Here is an 18,107-nt window from a genome sequence, read left to right as displayed (position 1 = left end):
GTTTTGTCCACTATCAGATCAGGGCTTTATTTAGAATTCCACTCCCTCCCCCCACCCATTTTCCTCGCTTGTCCGGTCTCACAGGACAGGATCAAGAGGGAACTGATAGTTTCAACCATCTCTCACCTGTTGGATATCAGGGCAATCCAACGGGTGCCTCGGGGGCAATGGGGCCTGGGGTTCTATTCCTGTCTATTCGTTGTCAGGAAAGCCTCGGGGGAATGGTGGGCCATTCTTGACTTAAAAGCCTTGAACCGTTACATAACCTATCGATGGTTCAAAATGCACACTCTGTTTACCATCCTCGAGTGTGTGCGTCCGGGGGATTTTCTATCCTCCATAGATCTAACAGAGGCTTATCTCCACATCCCCATCGCCCGCCCCCACCGCCAGTATCTCTGATTTAGTTTCCTAGGCGAGCATTACCAATACCGGGCTTTGCCCTTCAGCCTCTCCTCAGCCCCTAGGGTATTTACCAAGGTTATGGCCGCTCTAATTGGACATATCCGGACTCTTCCCGTCCGTCTACAATTTTATTTAGATGATATTTTGGTCCTCTCGCCTTCCCTCCCTGATGCTCACCAGGACTTGTCTAGAGATCTCTACCTTTTGCAGAGTCATGGTTTTTCTATAAATTGGGCTAAGAGCCACCTTGCCCTGGGTCCCTTCGATGGTATCCCTCTCTCCTGATCGTCAGGATAGCATTAGGGTTCTGGCCTCTCAGTGTAGGTCGGAAGGTTCAGTCTGTACCCTGAAATTATCCCGTCTGTTGGGGAAGGCCAGGCTATCAACATAATAATTTTAAATTGGGGTATTTTAAATTTCTGGGATTTTAATTTGAGCCTAATCTATTTAATGATTTTAAATTTTAATCGTTGTTTTGTTTTGTGTTTTTAAATAGGCTGTACACCGCCCTGAGTCCTTCGGGAGAAGGGCGATATAGAAATAAAATTATTATTATTATTATTATTATTATTATTATTATTATTATTATTATTATTATTATTATTATTATTATTATTATGGTGTCCACTTTCGGAATAGTACCTTGGTCTCGCTTGCATAGCAGGCAGCTCCAATGGTTTCTGCTCCCGCATCAGCGGGCCGGTCAGGGTTCGTCACTGGTTCGCCTTCGGCTGATGCCCCAAGTCCTTTCGTCTCTCCGGTGGTGGACATCGCATGCCATAACTCGGGGCACCTGTTTTCGGGAGCCTCCTCGCCTGTCCCTGGTCACAGACGCCAGCCTGTCCGGCTGGGGTGCGCACCTCGACCATCATATGGCTCAGGGCCTGTGGTCAGCTCAGGAACATCAGAACAACATCAATTTCCTGAAGTTGCGAGCCGTCAGGTTGGCCCTCCTTCAGTTCCAGACTCTGGTGGAGGGGAAGGATATCCTTGTCCTCACGGACAATGTGTCCACAAAGGCCCACATCAACAAATTTGGGGGCACCCACTCGCAGCTGCTTCTCTCGGAGTCCCTGCGTCTGGGTCTATGGGCCAAGCAACATCTGTAATCCATCAAAGCGGACTACATTTCCGGGGCTCGAACATCCAGGCGGATGCCCTCAGCCATCACTGGGTGGACCAAGGCAAATGGAGCATCCAACAGCCTCTCAGGCGATTGCGGAATGCTTCGGGACTCCCTTGGTCGGCTTATTCGCCTCTTCGTCCAATCACCATGTACCCCGGTACTTCTCCAGGTACCCGGATCCCAGGGCAGAAGCCACGAACGCCTTGCACAGCCCTTGGCCTTCTCTACGCCTTCCCCCCCTTCCTCTGATCGCCAAATGCATTCGGAAGATGCTGGATGAGAGGGCGGAACTCATTCTTCTGGCCTCTCACTGGCCCCGGCAGCCGTGGTACGCGGACCTGAAAATCTTGTTAGTGGCAGCCCATTGGCGCATTCCGCTCTCCAACCTGGTTCTTACTCAGGGCGCCCTTCTCCATCCGGACCCCTCGAGCCTCCAATTAACCGCTTGGTGGCTGAGCGGAGCCTCCTAACAGCAGCCTGAATCACAGCCCGGGTCATTTCAACTATGCAAGTGGCTCGCCGTCCCTCGACTCACCGGATCTACGAGGCCACTTGGGCTTCCTTCTCGGCCTGGTGCGGCCGGGCCAATATTGATCCGGTCGCTGCTTCTCTGCTGCCTCCTGAAGGAAGGTAATATACTTACCTTCCTTCAGGAGGGTTTTGATGCGGGCCTGGCCCCTAACACTCTGCGTCGCCAGTTGGCGGTTATCTCGACGGTGTTGTCCTGCGGCTTCATGGACTCGCTCGCCCGACATCCTTTCCTCCACAATTTCCTTCGAGGAGCGACAAATCTGAGACCGCCGGTTGTACACCGGTTTCCAACTTGGAACTTGAACAAAGTCCTACGGGCCCTTACAGCAGCACCCTTCGAACCTCTTCGCCAAGTTTCCCTGTACTTCTTGTTCTTCAAGGTGTCTTTCCTAATCGCAATCATCTTGGCTCGTCGTATATCGGAGTTGGCGGCTCTCTCCATCCGCCAGGATCTGTGTATTTTCCATACTGACAGGATCGTCCTCCGCCTTGACCCAGCCTTTTTACCTAAGGTGAATTCGATCTTCCACTGGGCGCAGGAGCTGGTTCTTCCAGATTTTTGCCCTCGCCCCGTTCACAGACTGGAGTGCTCCTGGCACACTCTTGATGTACGTAGAGCCATTAAGATTTACATTTACAAGCTCTCTTCGTATCTTTCCAAGTGCACACGGGTCACAGGCCCCACCCTGGGACACTGGGTTAGGGCCACCATTGCTACAGCGTACCAACAACTTCATCTCCCGGTGCCTCCACAAATAACAGTGCACTCAACATGGAGTGCAGCCACGTCTGCGGCCTGGGCCATCCGGGCTCCCTTGGAAGAGGTCTGCCAGGTGGCCACTTGGACAACCCTCACTCCCTTCATCCGCCGCTACTGGGTGGACTTATTCGCATCGGCGGATGCGGCCTTCGCCGTTGAGTTTTGCAGGCGGTACACCAACCTTGACTATTCCGGGCCAGAGCTCTCACGCCCTGGAGGACATTCAGTTTTGGTATGTCCCCAATCTGACTGCCGTTTCCCTCCTATGCGGAGAATGGATGTTGGTCTTACCTGGTACGTCCGTTCTCACTATGGAGGAAATGGCAGTCAGCCCCACCCTTCTGGGTCCGGCCCAGATGGGTCGATGGGGTGGGTGGCTATTAATTCTCTCTCGTTACAGGAAGACACGTCGGTCTGCGACAGCGCCCTTGCCGAAACACTGGGCCAGGAGGGCGGAGCCAGGCAAATTTAGCAGACTCGGTCCTATGCTGCATAGAGGTGTCATTCCCAATCTGACTGCCGTTTCCTCCATAGCGAGAACGGACGTATCAGGTAAGACCAACGTCCAACTTGTCTTGCTTACAAATGGAAATTTTGGGCTCAGTTGTGATCGTAAGTCGAGGACTACCTCTATTACTTGCATTTAGTGGCTATTTTATTGTTGATTGTTACTGTAAACTGCCCTGAGTCTGTGATTGAGAAGGTAGTATATCAGTGGAATAAAAAGACAGATAAAAAATATTTGATATATTTGAAGGATGATTGTTCATAGGCTGGTTTAAACTAACTAACCCCTGTATCTTAGCAGTTCAGAATTCACCATGATACTGATTGTTTAACTGAGAACGTTGGCAAGAAAAAAAGCTGGAGACAAAGTTTGCTGAATTTGTTTTGTAGTGTAATTTGTGTTATTTGTCGTTTTGAGGATGTGCTCAATTCACCCCAAATTTCAACAGCATCAGAACTAAAATAGTTATTTTTCTGTAAGTTGGTTAGACCATTGAAATAGGCTTTAGGATAGTTATCAGATATTCAAGGTTTTGATCTCATATTGGTAATCTTTCTTGTAATAGAATAGATCTATCAATTTCTTCATTATTTAATTGCAAATTATTAACAAACTAGTTCTTGATATAGCACTCCAAGTAGTTCATGGATACAGTCTGTTAAACATCTTGTAAGATTGATTAGAATTAATTTCTTTCTTTACAATAACAGCTCCAAAATATTACAGAAATGAATGGAAGATATATTACATGACCATTTCAGTTGTATGCTGTTAGGTGGACTTCCTTGGTTTTTTTCCTAATGATATTAATCAATTGTAAAGACTCACAAAATGGGCAATAGACATACAGGAGCAACACAAAACAGCAAATTAGAATGTCCATGACTTTAAATATTCTGTTTCTACAATTATTTGTTTGTGAGCAATTGTGTTCTGTAATTGTGAGAGATTCTCATCCTTGACTCTCTTGGGTATTCTTTTGTTACCTGTTAAGAAAATAGCCTCCTCACTAGTTTTCCCAGGAGCTGAGTGGCCGAGGAAGGCCCTTCTAAAGGGAAAATCCAGTTGCTGACATTTCTGTCATTTTATCCTATTCTCTTTCAATATACTTTATTAACGAAACTCTGAATATCTTGCTCTTTGTGGAGGTGGAACTTGAAATTTTATTTCATGTTATGGCTCATTTGCGGGAAAGAAGTGCAAGTATTAGAAGAATGCATAGTCTTGTAGGGGAGAGGTTTGTAATGTTCCCAGGTATTCATTAAGTGTTTGGTTATGAATGAAAATTTATATTAAAATTAATTGATAATATTTAAAATGCTTTTTTTGGTTGTTTGTTTTTGCTTTGAAAGACTAATATGGGTACCCTCCTGTTTCTGGAAAGTCTTCGCAAATTTCTGCGCATTCTAAACCATTTTAGAATGATTGGTTTGGGTGATACTTGCTTCCCTTTTTTGTGTGTTATATCAGAGTAGTAAATGTATTTACCTGAGATTAGAAGAATATTTGTTACGGTTCATGATGAAGATGACAAATATCATAACTAAAAATACTTTAATCAATTTATATTGCTTTTACTACTCTTTTTCCCCCCTACCTTTACGTGTGCGAATCCGCTAGATATTTTGGAGGGGAAAAAACTGTGGACTTTGTAATGAACAGCATGATTTCACATCCAGGTTTAAAAGAACTAGGATCAACTTCCTGTTGCCTGAGTAGAGAAACAGCACATTGCACTGGTGTCTAGTGATAATGATGCTGTCAAAAAGGATCTTTATTTTCCTTTTGGGAAGGGAAGTCTAGAATGTAATGAAGAAAGGTGTTCTCCTACAAAACAAGTTCATGATAGGTATTTGAGTGCCAGCACTGTTCAAATGATCCAGACATCATGGAGTGGCAGAAGACACTGTACTTTTCATATATATTTTTTATTAGTGATGCAAATGTTGGGAGTTGTTGGAAAGGCTTATAAAATATACAGATGAACAAACCTTGAAAAGTGGCTGATAGTTTAGGTGAAAGTGAGAAGATTCAAAACGATGTAGACAGTCTTGAGCTGTGTCTCTGAAATAAGTGGGATGGATTTTGAAGTTTTCATAACCTGAAACAATCTCATTAACTGGAAATGGGTCGCAATGAAAACATGGCAGTAAATTTATTGATTTATTCATTCATTCCATTTGTGTGACCCCACTCCCCATGTCCACAAGCGACTCTGGGTAGTGAAAAAATTAAAAATAAAGTAAAATCAATACAATAATACAAAAATTAAAATACATAGCACCAGAGAAAATATCATATATTATAATCACTAATTTGTTTTTAAAAAACCAAGTTTCTGCATACATTGGGGATCAGCCCCAGATTAAGAGTCAAGTCTTTTAAGGATTTAAAGAACTAAAACCCAGTAGGGTCTACAGCGGGAATATATTTTCTTAATTACAAACCTGTATTTACCTTAGAATAAATCCCATTGAATGTTATAGGAATTGCAAATATGACAATATATCCGATGGTATCTATTTAGCAGTGAAATGATATCCATCAGCAGATTTGATTCCCAATTCCCATCCAGTGCCCTTCAAAATCTGTGCCAGAATACATCAGAGGTAGTATTGAAAAGGTGCAGCAATAGAAATGTCTTGCTGTGCAAGCAGAAGTTGACTAATTTTGCTTTTTGATAGCCTAAAGTATGTATAATATGAACTATAGTAAGTGAAATGTAGAACATACAACTGTGTAAAATATAAGAAGATAAATTCCATTCTGAAAGATTTGTTCCTAAAATATGGATAAACATCATATGCAAATGGAAAGCTTGTGTGTTTGGAATCTCATGGTTCTATATATGTTCAAATATTCATGGAGTAAGGAAAGGTGAAATTTCTAAAATAATCTTCCTTTGTTTTTTCCCTTTTCTCCCTTTTTTCTTTTTTTCTAGGATGGTTTAAAGTCCTTAGTCCTTGATCTGGATTATCCAGCACTGAGGAAGAACAAAAACATAGATAATTTTCTTAACAGATGTAAGTTTTTCTTATGTATAATATATCCCTATGTAGATGAAGAATATTTTTATATGTATTATATAACATTTTTATTTGCTTAATCCACATAAACTTGCCCCTCGTTTCTAAAAGAGATTTGCTGTCACGATATTATGATAATAGACTGTCAATAGTAATTTAATAGTAAATATCATATTCTGGAACTCTGAAACTACATATTTAGTTCTCAACAAAATGGGAGAACCAGTTGGTGTGGTGATTAAAGGTATTACGCTAGAAATCAGGAGATTGTGAGTTCTGGTCTTGCCTCGAGCACAAAGCTAGCTGGGTGACTTTGGGCTACCAGACACACTCAGCTCTGAAAAACAGACAGTGACAAATCACTTCTGAAAGATAATCTTGCCTAGAAAGCTGCATGGACTTGTCCAGGAGATTGCCAGGAGTCCAGACTAACTTGAAGCAGGTGGAGGTGTGTGTGGAGAGAATCCAAAATAGTATGATTTGATTTCAAGGGTCAATGATAAAAAAAAGTTAAAATATGATATTTAAAGGTACTTTAACATCTTATAATTAAATTTCATAGTTAAAGTATTCCTGATTATGGTGGGTAAAGTTAACAACTAATGCTGTTTTAACAAACATAGTTTTATTTTGTTTTGCTATTTATGTAGACAGGTAGTCCTTGATTTACAGCCATTGATTTAATGACCATTCAGGATGACAACAGCACAGAAAATGTGACATGACCCAGTTTTCACGCTTATGACTATTGCAATATTCTCATAGTCGTATGATAAAACTTTGGGTGCTTGGCAATTGGCATATATTTACGATAGTTGCAGCATCCCAGGATTCTGGGATTCTCATTTGCAACTTTCTTAGGAAGCTTCTGACAAGCAAAGTCAGTGGGGAAGCCAGATTCATTTTACATCCACATGATTCACTTAACAATCCTGTCAAAAAAGGTGGCAAAATGGGGCACGATTTACTTAATAACTGTCTTGCTTACAGAATAAATTTTGGGGTCAATTATGGTTATAAGTTGAGGACTACCTGTATTTATGGATTTAAGGCCTGCTTTTTCTTATTTTACAAAGATAATACTTTGCACTGTACTTCTTTAAAGGATCTGTTTTTTTTGTGCATTGCACTGAAAATACAACCTGACATTGCAGATTAAATGGTCTATGCCATTTGTAATTACTAGTCTTAAATTTCTGTATTGTTAGTGGCTTAATGTGTATTATCCTTCGTGGATATTATTTTAATAGCACAAATATTTTTCTTTAAACTTTTTCAGACGAAAAAATTGTACAAAAAATGCGTGATCTTCAAATGAAAGTAGAAGATTATGATGTTGTTAAAGTGATTGGAAGAGGTGCATTTGGTGTGGTACAGCTGGTAAGAACCTAATATCATCATAAAACATTTGGGTTTCCATTAATTCTCTTAAGAATAGTGTTTTTCTTTATGGCCACACATTAGGTTTCTTGGGTTAGTGGGTAATCTCAGAATAATTTAAAGTTATGAATAAATAAAGTAAATTAAAACATAAGCAAATATAAATAATGTGCTTTGGAGCAGAAGTGCATATTTAATTTACACTGATAAGTATGAATTAATTATGGGTTAACAGTGGGTTAATAGAAAGTTTGTGAAGATTACAGAATAGTGGATGGCCATTTTTTAAAAAGAAACAAACATTTCTAGATAATTAGATAGGCAGATAAAAGAAAGTATGACTTTATGTAGTGCATTGACATGGAATCTGTTACAAAATTTAAGGACGGTCAACTACCTTGCTATATTGGATGTGGGATGATGAGGGAATTAGTGGCCTGTTGCCATGATGATTGCATATTATCTCCAGTAATGGAAGTATTGATTTATTGATTCCAGTTATGAGAGAGTATTAGTGTGTTTGTGCGTTTCTGTTTTGTTTTGTGGTTCCTGTTGGCATTTTGTTGGCCATTATGGAAAAACACTGTTGGATAGTAGAGGTTTGTGGTCAAATTCAGCAAGGATGTTTTATATTTTTTGTAGAAGATTGGCAAATCAGAGTGTTATTATTAGATGTAACAGATTTTTGAGACATGAATACTACACAGTTATTGCCAGAATTCTTCAGAATGAAGCACATGTTTTATCATGGGTCTGAAAGATGCATATGTATTGAAGCTGTTTTGGGGCTTTAATTTAATCAGTTCATAGGAAAGAGCCAAATTCTGACTATTAACATCAGAAGTGTTTCTGTTCTAAAGATGGTGCTAACACAGTTGTTGGTGCTTGGGAATTATAAACGTCTATATGCAACACGGACAAGTGTGAAACATTTCAGTGATTGTATAATAAATGGCTTGAAGAATGGGCTTTTTTCTAGAAGGTCTTTTTGTCTCTTTCTAATCTTTTCTGCTTAAGGAGGGATGGAAGGAATTGCCAAAAAGATAATTTTTGTTTCTGTGCCAATTGGATGTTAGATCTCTCCTCAACTTCTTGATGATGGTACCAGCGCTGATTGTCCCATTATGGATATTTATTTTGTTTTGTAATAACTGTTTTTTTAAAATAAAGAAGGGGTGTGTATGTGGCTGACCATCCTGTAAAAATGTATTCCCTTTGGCTGTTGATTTAATATTTTCTTTCTAATAGTTTTACCCTTCAGGTTTCTGGTCTTTTAATTCTATTTCTTGAAGGCTATTGCTTTTCAGTGTTCAGATAAGCTTAGAGGATTGTTCTTTGGTATTTATTATTGGTTCTCCATATCCAACTTTCTATATTATTTAAATCCTGATTTTTTTTTTTACAGGTTCGCCATAAAATAACACAGAAAGCATATGCCATGAAGCTGCTAAGTAAATTTGAGATGTTAAAAAGGTCAGATTCAGCTTTCTTCTGGGAAGAGAGAGATATAATGGCCTTTGCCAATAGTCCATGGGTAGTTCAGGTATGGATATTTCTTGTGTACAAAGTTCGGTGGTAATTTAAGGGAAATGTAAATAAATGGGGAAAATATAAATAGGTGAAATAGCAATTTTTATGTTTTGATACCTGATGGGTTTAGAATTTGATATAAATATATTGTAAGCTGCTCATATAATTCCTTGATTTAAAATACACACATTCTCCCTTGAAGTGGAGATAGCATCCAGGAATGGGTTGTCCTCGTCTGCTAGCCAATAGAACTGAGTCTGTCAAAGCTGTGAGGACACGCCTACCCCAACGGTCCCCAGCTTTTGACTCAGTCCTAGCTAAAGACAGACGTGCTTTTGCCTAGGGCGTATCAGGTAAGACCAACGCCCCTTTCTGTGCATTGTTAGTTTTTGAAAGAGTCCTTCCATTTGTTTACCCAAGTCCTAGGATTTAGGAATTTCCTACCCATTCAAAAACCATACCAAGGTGATTTATAGTAGCCCATGAAATAAAGAGACATTTTTTCTTAGAAAAGGAGAAAATAAGGCTTGGAACTAGCAGAAATTTAATGTTTTTGCTATTAACAAGAACCTTGTATTACAACATAACACTGAAAGCTATAATTATAATACAGATTCTTATCTAATAATTCTCTAAATGGCTATCACTTTCCATCCTAGCCAATGATAGTTGTAGTTATTGCTTCACATAGAGGGAAAAAACCTATTGATACTTTATTCTTTTGGAAACAGCTTTTTAGTGCCTTTCAAGATGACCGATACCTATACATGGTAATGGAATACATGCCAGGTGGTGATCTTGTCAACCTCATGAGCAATTATGATGTGCCTGAGAAGTGGGCCAAATTTTACACAGCTGAAGTGGTCCTTGCTCTCGATGCAATTCATTCCATGGGCTTGATACACAGAGATGTGAAACCTGATAATATGCTTTTGGATAAATACGGACATCTGAAGCTGGCAGATTTTGGTACTTGTATGAAAATGGATGACGTAAGTATCTGGGTCATCGTGTCTGTTTCAAAAATAGTGTGTGCAATCGAAAGAACCTCATTGTTATTGGGCAGCATATGAATATTAGTGAAAGGATTTTAATTATGCTATGGTTAATATTGAACATAGTGCGGTGGCTGAGATACTTACTGTGAAGATTTGTGATTCAGTGCTTGCTATTGTAATAAATTAACCTGGTTTCTTGAACCAAGCTACTGTCTTTCAGCTATTGCCTTCTATCTGTACTACATAACATTAAACTTCTCTGTGTTAAAATTATACTTTTCTGTTGCTTGAGTGTGTCTCTATCACATTAAGTATTTTTGGTATTGGTTTAAGGTACTTGCACAGCATTCTATTTGCTTGCTTGCTTGCTTGTTTTGTTTGTAACATTGATGTTGAACTGCTGGCTTGGGATATCATTCTGTACTACAAATCGATTCAGTCTCACACCTACTCTCAAGAGAGATAGGAAAGTGTAAAGTGTATTATAATGTAATCATCTATTTTGAAAACTAAAAGAGAACTAAAGTTGATGGACAGATGTATAAAGTTCAGGAGTTTAAATCATAGTTCTGGGGTTCAAGTTAATAAAACCTGAAAGCCAGTTTGGTCTAGTGGTGAAGGTTAGAAGCCATCAGACGGTGAGTTATAGTTCTGTTTTAGGCATGAAAAACTAGCTGGATGAATTTGGTCCAGTCTCAGCCCAGTCCACCTTTGGTTTTTTTGTTTGTTTGTTTTTTTTAATTGAAAAAGTTTTAAAACAAACACAATTTCCCCACAACCCTCCCCCCAACCCCCCCTCCCCCTCCCCGACTTCCCAGAGCAGAATACAAGGTATTTCTATTAACTTTTAACAATAAACTAAATTGCTTAACCAATCATTAAACTAACACCCCCTAAAAAAAAATTCTTAACCCCCCCATAGATAAAATCCTACTTCTTAGACATAAAACTTCTAATATCACTTATATAACGCTTATACAGTTAAAAGAAATCATTCATAAGCTATTTGATATTTTTTGGTCTGATACTTATTTTGAATATAATCAATCCATCTTCTCCAGTCCTGTATATACCTTTCTTGTGTATGATCCTTCAAATATGCTGAAATTTTAGCCATTTCAGCTAAATTAGTTACTTTCAATATCCAGTCATCAATAGTAGGCAAAAAATCCTTCTTCCAGTGTTGTGCTATCAGCAATCTTGCTGCTGTTATCAAGTTCAAGATCAGTTTAGTCTCTGCAACTGTACAGTCCGTAGTTATACCCAGTAAAAACAACTGTGGAGTAAATTTCAGTCTTTTTTTTAGAATATTCTGCATCACTCACCAAATCTTTATCCAAAATGCTTTGATTTTTCTACAAGTCCACCATATATGATAATAAGTTGCATCATCACAGTCACATCTCCAACATTTAGCTTGCACATTAGGATACATACATGATAATTTTTTGGGATCTAAGTGCCATCTGTAAAACATTTTATAAAAGTTTTCTCTTAAATTTTGTGCTTGTGTAAATTTCACATTTCTAATCCAAATTTTTTCCCAAGTCCCCATCATTACTGGCTCTTGAAAATTTTGTGCCCATTTAATCATACAGTCTTTAACCAGTTCCGTCTCAGAATCTATTTCCAATAAAGCATTATACAACCTTTTAATATGCATTTGTTTTTGATCTCTAATTTGTTTTACCAAATTCTCCTCATTTTGCACAAAGCCAGTTTTTTGATCTTCCTTCCATCTAGCTTGAAGTTGACCGTACTGAAACCATGTATAAATTATACCTTCTTCTCTCAATGTGTCTAAAAGTTTCAAATACATTACCCCCCTTTCCATAATGAGAAGCTCTTTATAGGTAATCACCTCCTGTTTTTGTTCTATACTTATATTTTCTATTGCATGTCTAGGATTTGCCCATACAGGTATCTTATAATTTAACTTATATTGATATTTTTTCCAAACCCTCAACAAAGCATTTCTAAGTATATGGGCCTTAAATACTTTATCCACTTTTTTGTCATATAACAAATAGGCATGCCATCCATATAACAGATCATAACCTTCTAGATTCAAAATTCTCCCCTCAGTTAAATTAAACCAGTCACTAATTTGTGATAAGACCGCTGCTTCATAATATAATCTTAAATTAGGCATTTTGAGACCCCCTCTTTCACGTGTATCTTGTATAATTTTCATTTTTATTCTGGGTTTTTTCCCAGCCCAAATGAAAGTATTAACACCTTTCTGCCATTCTCTCAGATTTTCATCTTTCTTAAGCACAGGTATCATTTGGAACAAAAATAAAAATCTAGGTAACACATTCATTTTAATTGCTGCAATTCTTCCCAATAAAGACAACTGTAATTTTTTCCAATTCTCCATATCCTTCTGTACCTTCTGCCAAAGAACCTCATAGTTATTTTTGTATAATTTTGTATTAGAAGCTGCTATGTACACTCCTAGATATTTAACCTTTTTAGCTATTTCAAAATCTGTTATTCTTGCTAGTTCATCTCTTTCAAGTATAGACATATTTTTAATTATCATCTTTGTCTTATGTGAATTAACTTTAAATCCTGATACTTTCCCGTATTGATCAATTATATCCAATATATATGGAGCTGACTCTATAGGTTGGGATAAGGTAACAACCAAATCATCTGCAAATGCTCTTAATCTATAATCTTGATGTCTAATTACAATACCCTTCAATTTTTCTGAATCACGTATCTTATTCAATAACACTTCCAAAGTCAAGATAAACAACAATGGGGACAGAGGACACCCCTGCCTTGTTCCTTTCTCAATTCTAAAAACCTCTGTTAAACCTCCATTGACTATAATTTGTGCTGTTTGCTGCTGGTATATCGTTCTAATTGATTGTGTAAAATATTCCCCAAAATGCATTTTCTCTATTATTTTAAACAAAAATTGCCAGTTCAAGCGATCAAATGCCTTCTCTGCATCCAAAAATATAAACGCTGCAGGGACTTGATTATTTTTTTCCAAATATTCCAGTAAATTTACAATTTGTCTAACATATTTCATTTGTCTCCCTTTTATAAACCCTGATTGGTCATTATGAATTATTTGTTGCATAACTGGCATTAATCTATTAGCTAGTATCTTGGCAAAAATCTTGTAATCAGTATTCAAAAGTGAAATTGGCCTAAAATTCTCAGGTTTGATGGAATTTTGATCCTCCTTTGGAATTAGTGAGACAAAAGCTGTTTTCCAAGAAGGTGGTACTCCTCCTCCTGCCTGTATTTTATTAAATAAGATTTTGAGTGGTTTTAACATTTCTAATTGTAAATGTTTATAATAAACAGCTGTTAGTCCATCTGTTCCCGGAGCCTTACCTATTTTTAATTGTTTAATTACCCCAACAATTTCCTCTGAAGTTATTGGCTGATTCAATCTCTCTCTCTGTTCCAGCGTTAATTCAGGAATATCTATCTTTAAATATCTATCAATATCAACATCTTGAATTGCATCTTTAGCATATAACTTTGTATAGAACTCCAAAAAAGCCTTTTTTATTAAATTCTGTTGGTAAATCTCCTTACCTCTAAATTCTATCTTGTCTATAACACGTGATTTTTGTTTTTTTCTCATCGTATAAGCCAACCATCTCCCAGGTTTATTAGCATTACAGAATGTATTATGTCTAGCATATTGTATACTGGTTGCTACTTGCCCAGCCATTAACATATTAAATTGCTCTCTTAAAATATTGATCATATCTTTTGCCTTTTTATCTCCCGGGTTAGTTATAAGCAATTGTTCTTTCTTTTTAATTTCCTCCTCTATCTCCTTCCGTCTGTTTTGTTGTTTTAGTCTATATTTATTGTTCAAAAAAATTAATGTTCCTCTCATATATGCCTTACTCGCATCCCATACCATTTCCATCGAGGTACCTTTATTCATATTGTTAACAAAAAATTCTTTCATTTGTTTTTTAAGTTCACTCAAATTATCTTCATATCTAAATAAATTCTCATTTAACCTCCAAGACCTCCTTTCCCCTCTTTCCTGCTCTAATTCCACCCAAACCGGGCTATGATCAGTTAAAGTTCTTGGACATATCTTCGTACTCTTCACCCTAGAAAAAAGATCATTTGTGGTTAATATAAAATCAATCCTAGAAAAAGATTGATGCCTATCTGAAAAAAAAGTAAAATCACTTTCCAGTACATTCCTTTCTCTCCAAATGTCTCTGAGCTTCATATCCTCCAAAATATCAAAAAAAGATTTAGGCAACTTAGCACATATGGGTATCTTGGAAAGAGTTTTTTTTATCTTTCTGGGTATTTATTACCCCATTCCAATCACCCATTAAAAGTAAAGATCTATAGTCCCATTGTAGTATTTTAGTCTGTAAAAGTTTATAAAATTTGTCTTGTTGCTGATTAGGTGCATATACTCCAATTACAAGCAGCTTCCCATTCTATGTTATTAATTCAATTGCAATATATCTACCTTGAGTATCAGCCTCAATTAAATTGGCCAATAAGCCTCTTTTAACATATATAACTAGGCCATTTTTCTTTTCTGGTGCTGATGCCACAAAATGTGTACCTAATTTCGAATTTATCAAGTACTTTTGATCTGAGGATTTAATATGCGTTTCTTGCAAACAAATAACATCATTCTGAAATTGCTTCAAGTAGTGAAATATTTTCTTTCTTTTTTGTGGGGAATTTAAACCATTGACATTCCAAGAAAAAAATTTATTTGCCATCTCTGGGCCCTCCAAGCTTTGAGAGCATCAGCTGAACCTCCTCCGCCATTTTGGACTTCGGCCTAGCTCCTCCCACTGCTTGTGTTTTTTGGACTTGTTTTGGACTTGTTGGGTTTTTTTGGACTTGTTGGGTTGAATCTTGAGGCTGTCGTGCCAGATGTTGTTTGTAAGTGGCTCTTGTCAGTCGTTGATCTTTTGGCAACTCTATCATGTTTTTGTGGGGAGAATAGTGGGGGGGATGGGAGACATGTTCCTTGCTTTTTAAGTTATTTATAAAAACAATAAAGACAAGATTACAAAATCTAAAAAAGTAAAAATAATACAGATGTAACCCTCATCTGGCAGCTAACGTGTTGCTGTGCTCTAAAGTTCTGCTGTAAAGTTCTAACTTTGCTATACTGCCAATACTGGTTGTAAGGAAAGGGACCCGTGTCCCTCCTGGTTGGTACTGGCCTCCCGGGAGGTTACACGAGGCTGGCTCCAGGGGATTATAACTGCTTCTGTGAGTGAGGGTGCCTTTCCCGCCGCCTTGAAAGAGGCGGTGGTGAGGCCCCTCCTCAAGAAGCCTTCCCTGGACCCGGCTGAATTAGCTAACTACCGTCCGGTCTCCAACCTTCGTTTTGTGGCGAAGGTTGTTGAGAGTGTGGTGGCACGACAACTGCCCGGGCACCTGGATGAAGCTATCTATCTAGACCCGTGCCAGTCGGGCTTCAGGCAGGGGCACAGCACAGAAACGGCATTGGTCGCGTTGGTGGATGATCTCTGGAGGGCTCGGGACAGGGGTTGCTCCTCTGTCCTAGTCCTATTAGATCTCTCAGCGGCTTTTGATACCATCGACCATGGTATCATGCTGCGGCGGTTAAGAGGGTTAGGAATAGGGGGCACCGTTCTGCGGTGGTTCTCCTCCTTCCTCTCCGACCGCTCGCAGTTCGTGTTGGCAGGGGGGCAGAGGTCGACCTCGAGGCATCTCGCATGGGGAGTGCCACAAGGGTCGGTCCTCTCGCCCCTTCTGTTCAACATTTATGTGAAGCCACTGGGTGAGATCATCCGTGGTTTTGGGGTGAAGTGTCATCTGTACGCTGATGATACTCAGCTGTACATTTCCACCCCAGACCACCCCAATGATGCCCTTGATGTGATGTCTCGCTGCCTGGAGGCCGTGCGGGTCTGGATGGGGAGGAACAGGCTCAGACTCAACCCGTCCAAGACCGAGTGGCTGTGGCTGCCGGCGTCCCGATATAGTCAGCAGGTGCCATCGCTGACTATTGGGGGTGAATCTTTGCCCCCCACAGAGAGGGCTCGCAATCTGGGTGTCCTCCTGGACGCACGGCTGTCTTTAGAAGAGCATATGACGGCCGTGGCCAGGGGGGCCTTTTATCAGGTTCGCCTGATCCGCCAGTTGCAGCCCTTTCTGGACCGGGACGCCTTGCGCACGGTCACTCATGCCCTTGTCACCTCCCGGCTGGACTATTGTAATGCTCTCTACATGGGGCTCCCCTTGAAGAGCACTCGGAGGCTCCAACTGGTCCAGAATGCGGCCGCGCGGGTGGTTATGGGCGCAACTCATTGTGCCCGCGTGACACCCCTCCTGCGCGAGCTGCACTGGCTCCCAGTGGTCTTCCGGGTGCGATTCAAGGTGTTGGTTACCACCTTTAAAGCGCTCCATGGCATAGGACCCGGGTACCTTCGAGACCGTCTTCTGCCACCAATAGCCTCCCACCGACCTGTCCGCTCCCACAGAGAGGGTCTCCTCAGGGTGCCATCAGCCAAGTTATGTCGGCTGGCGACACCCAGGGGGAGGGCCTTCTCTGTGGGAGCCCCAGCCCTGTGGAATGAACTGCCCCCGGAAATACGCAAGATCTCCGACCTCCGGGTGTTTCGTTGCGCATTGAAGACCCTGTTGTTCCGCCAGGCCGGGCTATCAACTTAATAATTTTAAATTGGGGTATTTTAAATTTTTGGGGTTTTAAATCGGCCAAATCTATTTAATTATTTTAATTTTTAATTATTGTTGTGTCTTGTGTTTTTAAATTGGCTGTACACCGCCCTGAGTCCTTCGGGAGAAGGGCGGTATAGAAATAAAATTAAATAAAATAAATAAATAAATAAATAAAAATTATCAAACACTCTGCTTTCTTTATTACTAGTTTTCAGAATACCCTAAAGAATAATGACATTGAAAATAGACAGTGTTTCTATGACGATCCAGTGATTGCACATAGCACTATTTCTCACTTAGGTTTTTTTCAGAATGGTTTGATCTGTAGCTTATATGAAAATCTAGTTTTCAGGCTTCCCTTATTTTCAGAAGGAACCTGTCAAATGTAAGAGGTTTCTACAGTATAGTGAGATGGAAGCAGGAGGAGAGGAAGAACACCTGAAAACATTGTATGTAGCCCTTGAAACCATGGTTTATGTTCCTTACTGAACAAGTTGCCAACACATTGAAATAGGTTGAAATGATTAATCCTGGTGAATGAACAATTGTATTTTGGGCCAGTGTGGTCTGGTAGTTAATATGTTGGTCTAGATTGGGGTCGGCAACCTTAAACACTCAAAGAGCCACAAAAGTCCTAACTGGAAGCCCCTGTTCAATTCTGGAGCCGACCGGAAGTCCTGTTCCCCCATCATAGTTTCCTCCTAGCGCGGCGTCCTTTTTCCTCTGCTGACTGGAAGTCTGGATCTCCCACCATAGAGTCTCCTCCTAGCATGGCATCCTTTTTCCTCTACTTGTCCTAACCGAAAGCCCTATCAATTGTGGAGCCGAGCAGCAACAGGGAGCCACAGCAGAGGGATGAAAGAGCCACATGTGGCTCCAGAGCTGCAGGTTGCTGACCCCTGTTCTAGATGTATTAGAGCTGGGCTGTCAAGCTCCCAGCCCGCAAGCCGGATGCGTCACGTGCTGGCCATGCCCACGTCCAGTTTAGCGAAGGGGAGGGGGAAATCCCAATAAGTCACATGATGGCACTGTGATGATGTGAGTTTGACCCCCCTGTGTTAGAATGATGCGGATTGCAATGTCTAATCACCCATAAAATTTGGAGATAACTGAAGGCAGACATTCTCTCCCATACAAACTTACCTCAGTGTAGGGAGGATGAATT

The 18,107-nt window shown here is 39.9% G+C and overlaps 1 protein-coding gene across 2 annotated transcripts in view; it reads left to right on the top strand.

Moving 5' to 3' along the window:
- Positions 1–18,107, top strand: part of ROCK2 (Rho associated coiled-coil containing protein kinase 2) — a 107,011-nt gene that overhangs the window by 32,553 nt on the left and 56,351 nt on the right. For both annotated transcript variants that reach the window (XM_070932985.1, XM_070932986.1), the window contains exons 2-5: positions 6,272–6,353; positions 7,636–7,736; positions 9,142–9,279; positions 9,998–10,258. In XM_070932985.1, the coding sequence (XP_070789086.1) occupies positions 6,272–6,353; positions 7,636–7,736; positions 9,142–9,279; positions 9,998–10,258 (582 nt within the window). The remainder of the gene's footprint in view (positions 1–6,271; positions 6,354–7,635; positions 7,737–9,141; positions 9,280–9,997; positions 10,259–18,107) is intronic.

The sequence above is a fragment of the Pituophis catenifer genome, unplaced genomic scaffold, assembly GCF_029215685.1.
Source record: "Pituophis catenifer annectens isolate HBS135680 unplaced genomic scaffold, rPitCat1.0.hap2 SCAF_1, whole genome shotgun sequence".
Classification (NCBI taxonomy): domain Eukaryota; kingdom Metazoa; phylum Chordata; class Lepidosauria; order Squamata; family Colubridae; genus Pituophis; species Pituophis catenifer.
Note: the sequence above shows the minus strand (reverse complement) of the source record. Positions and strands in the feature narration are given on the sequence as shown.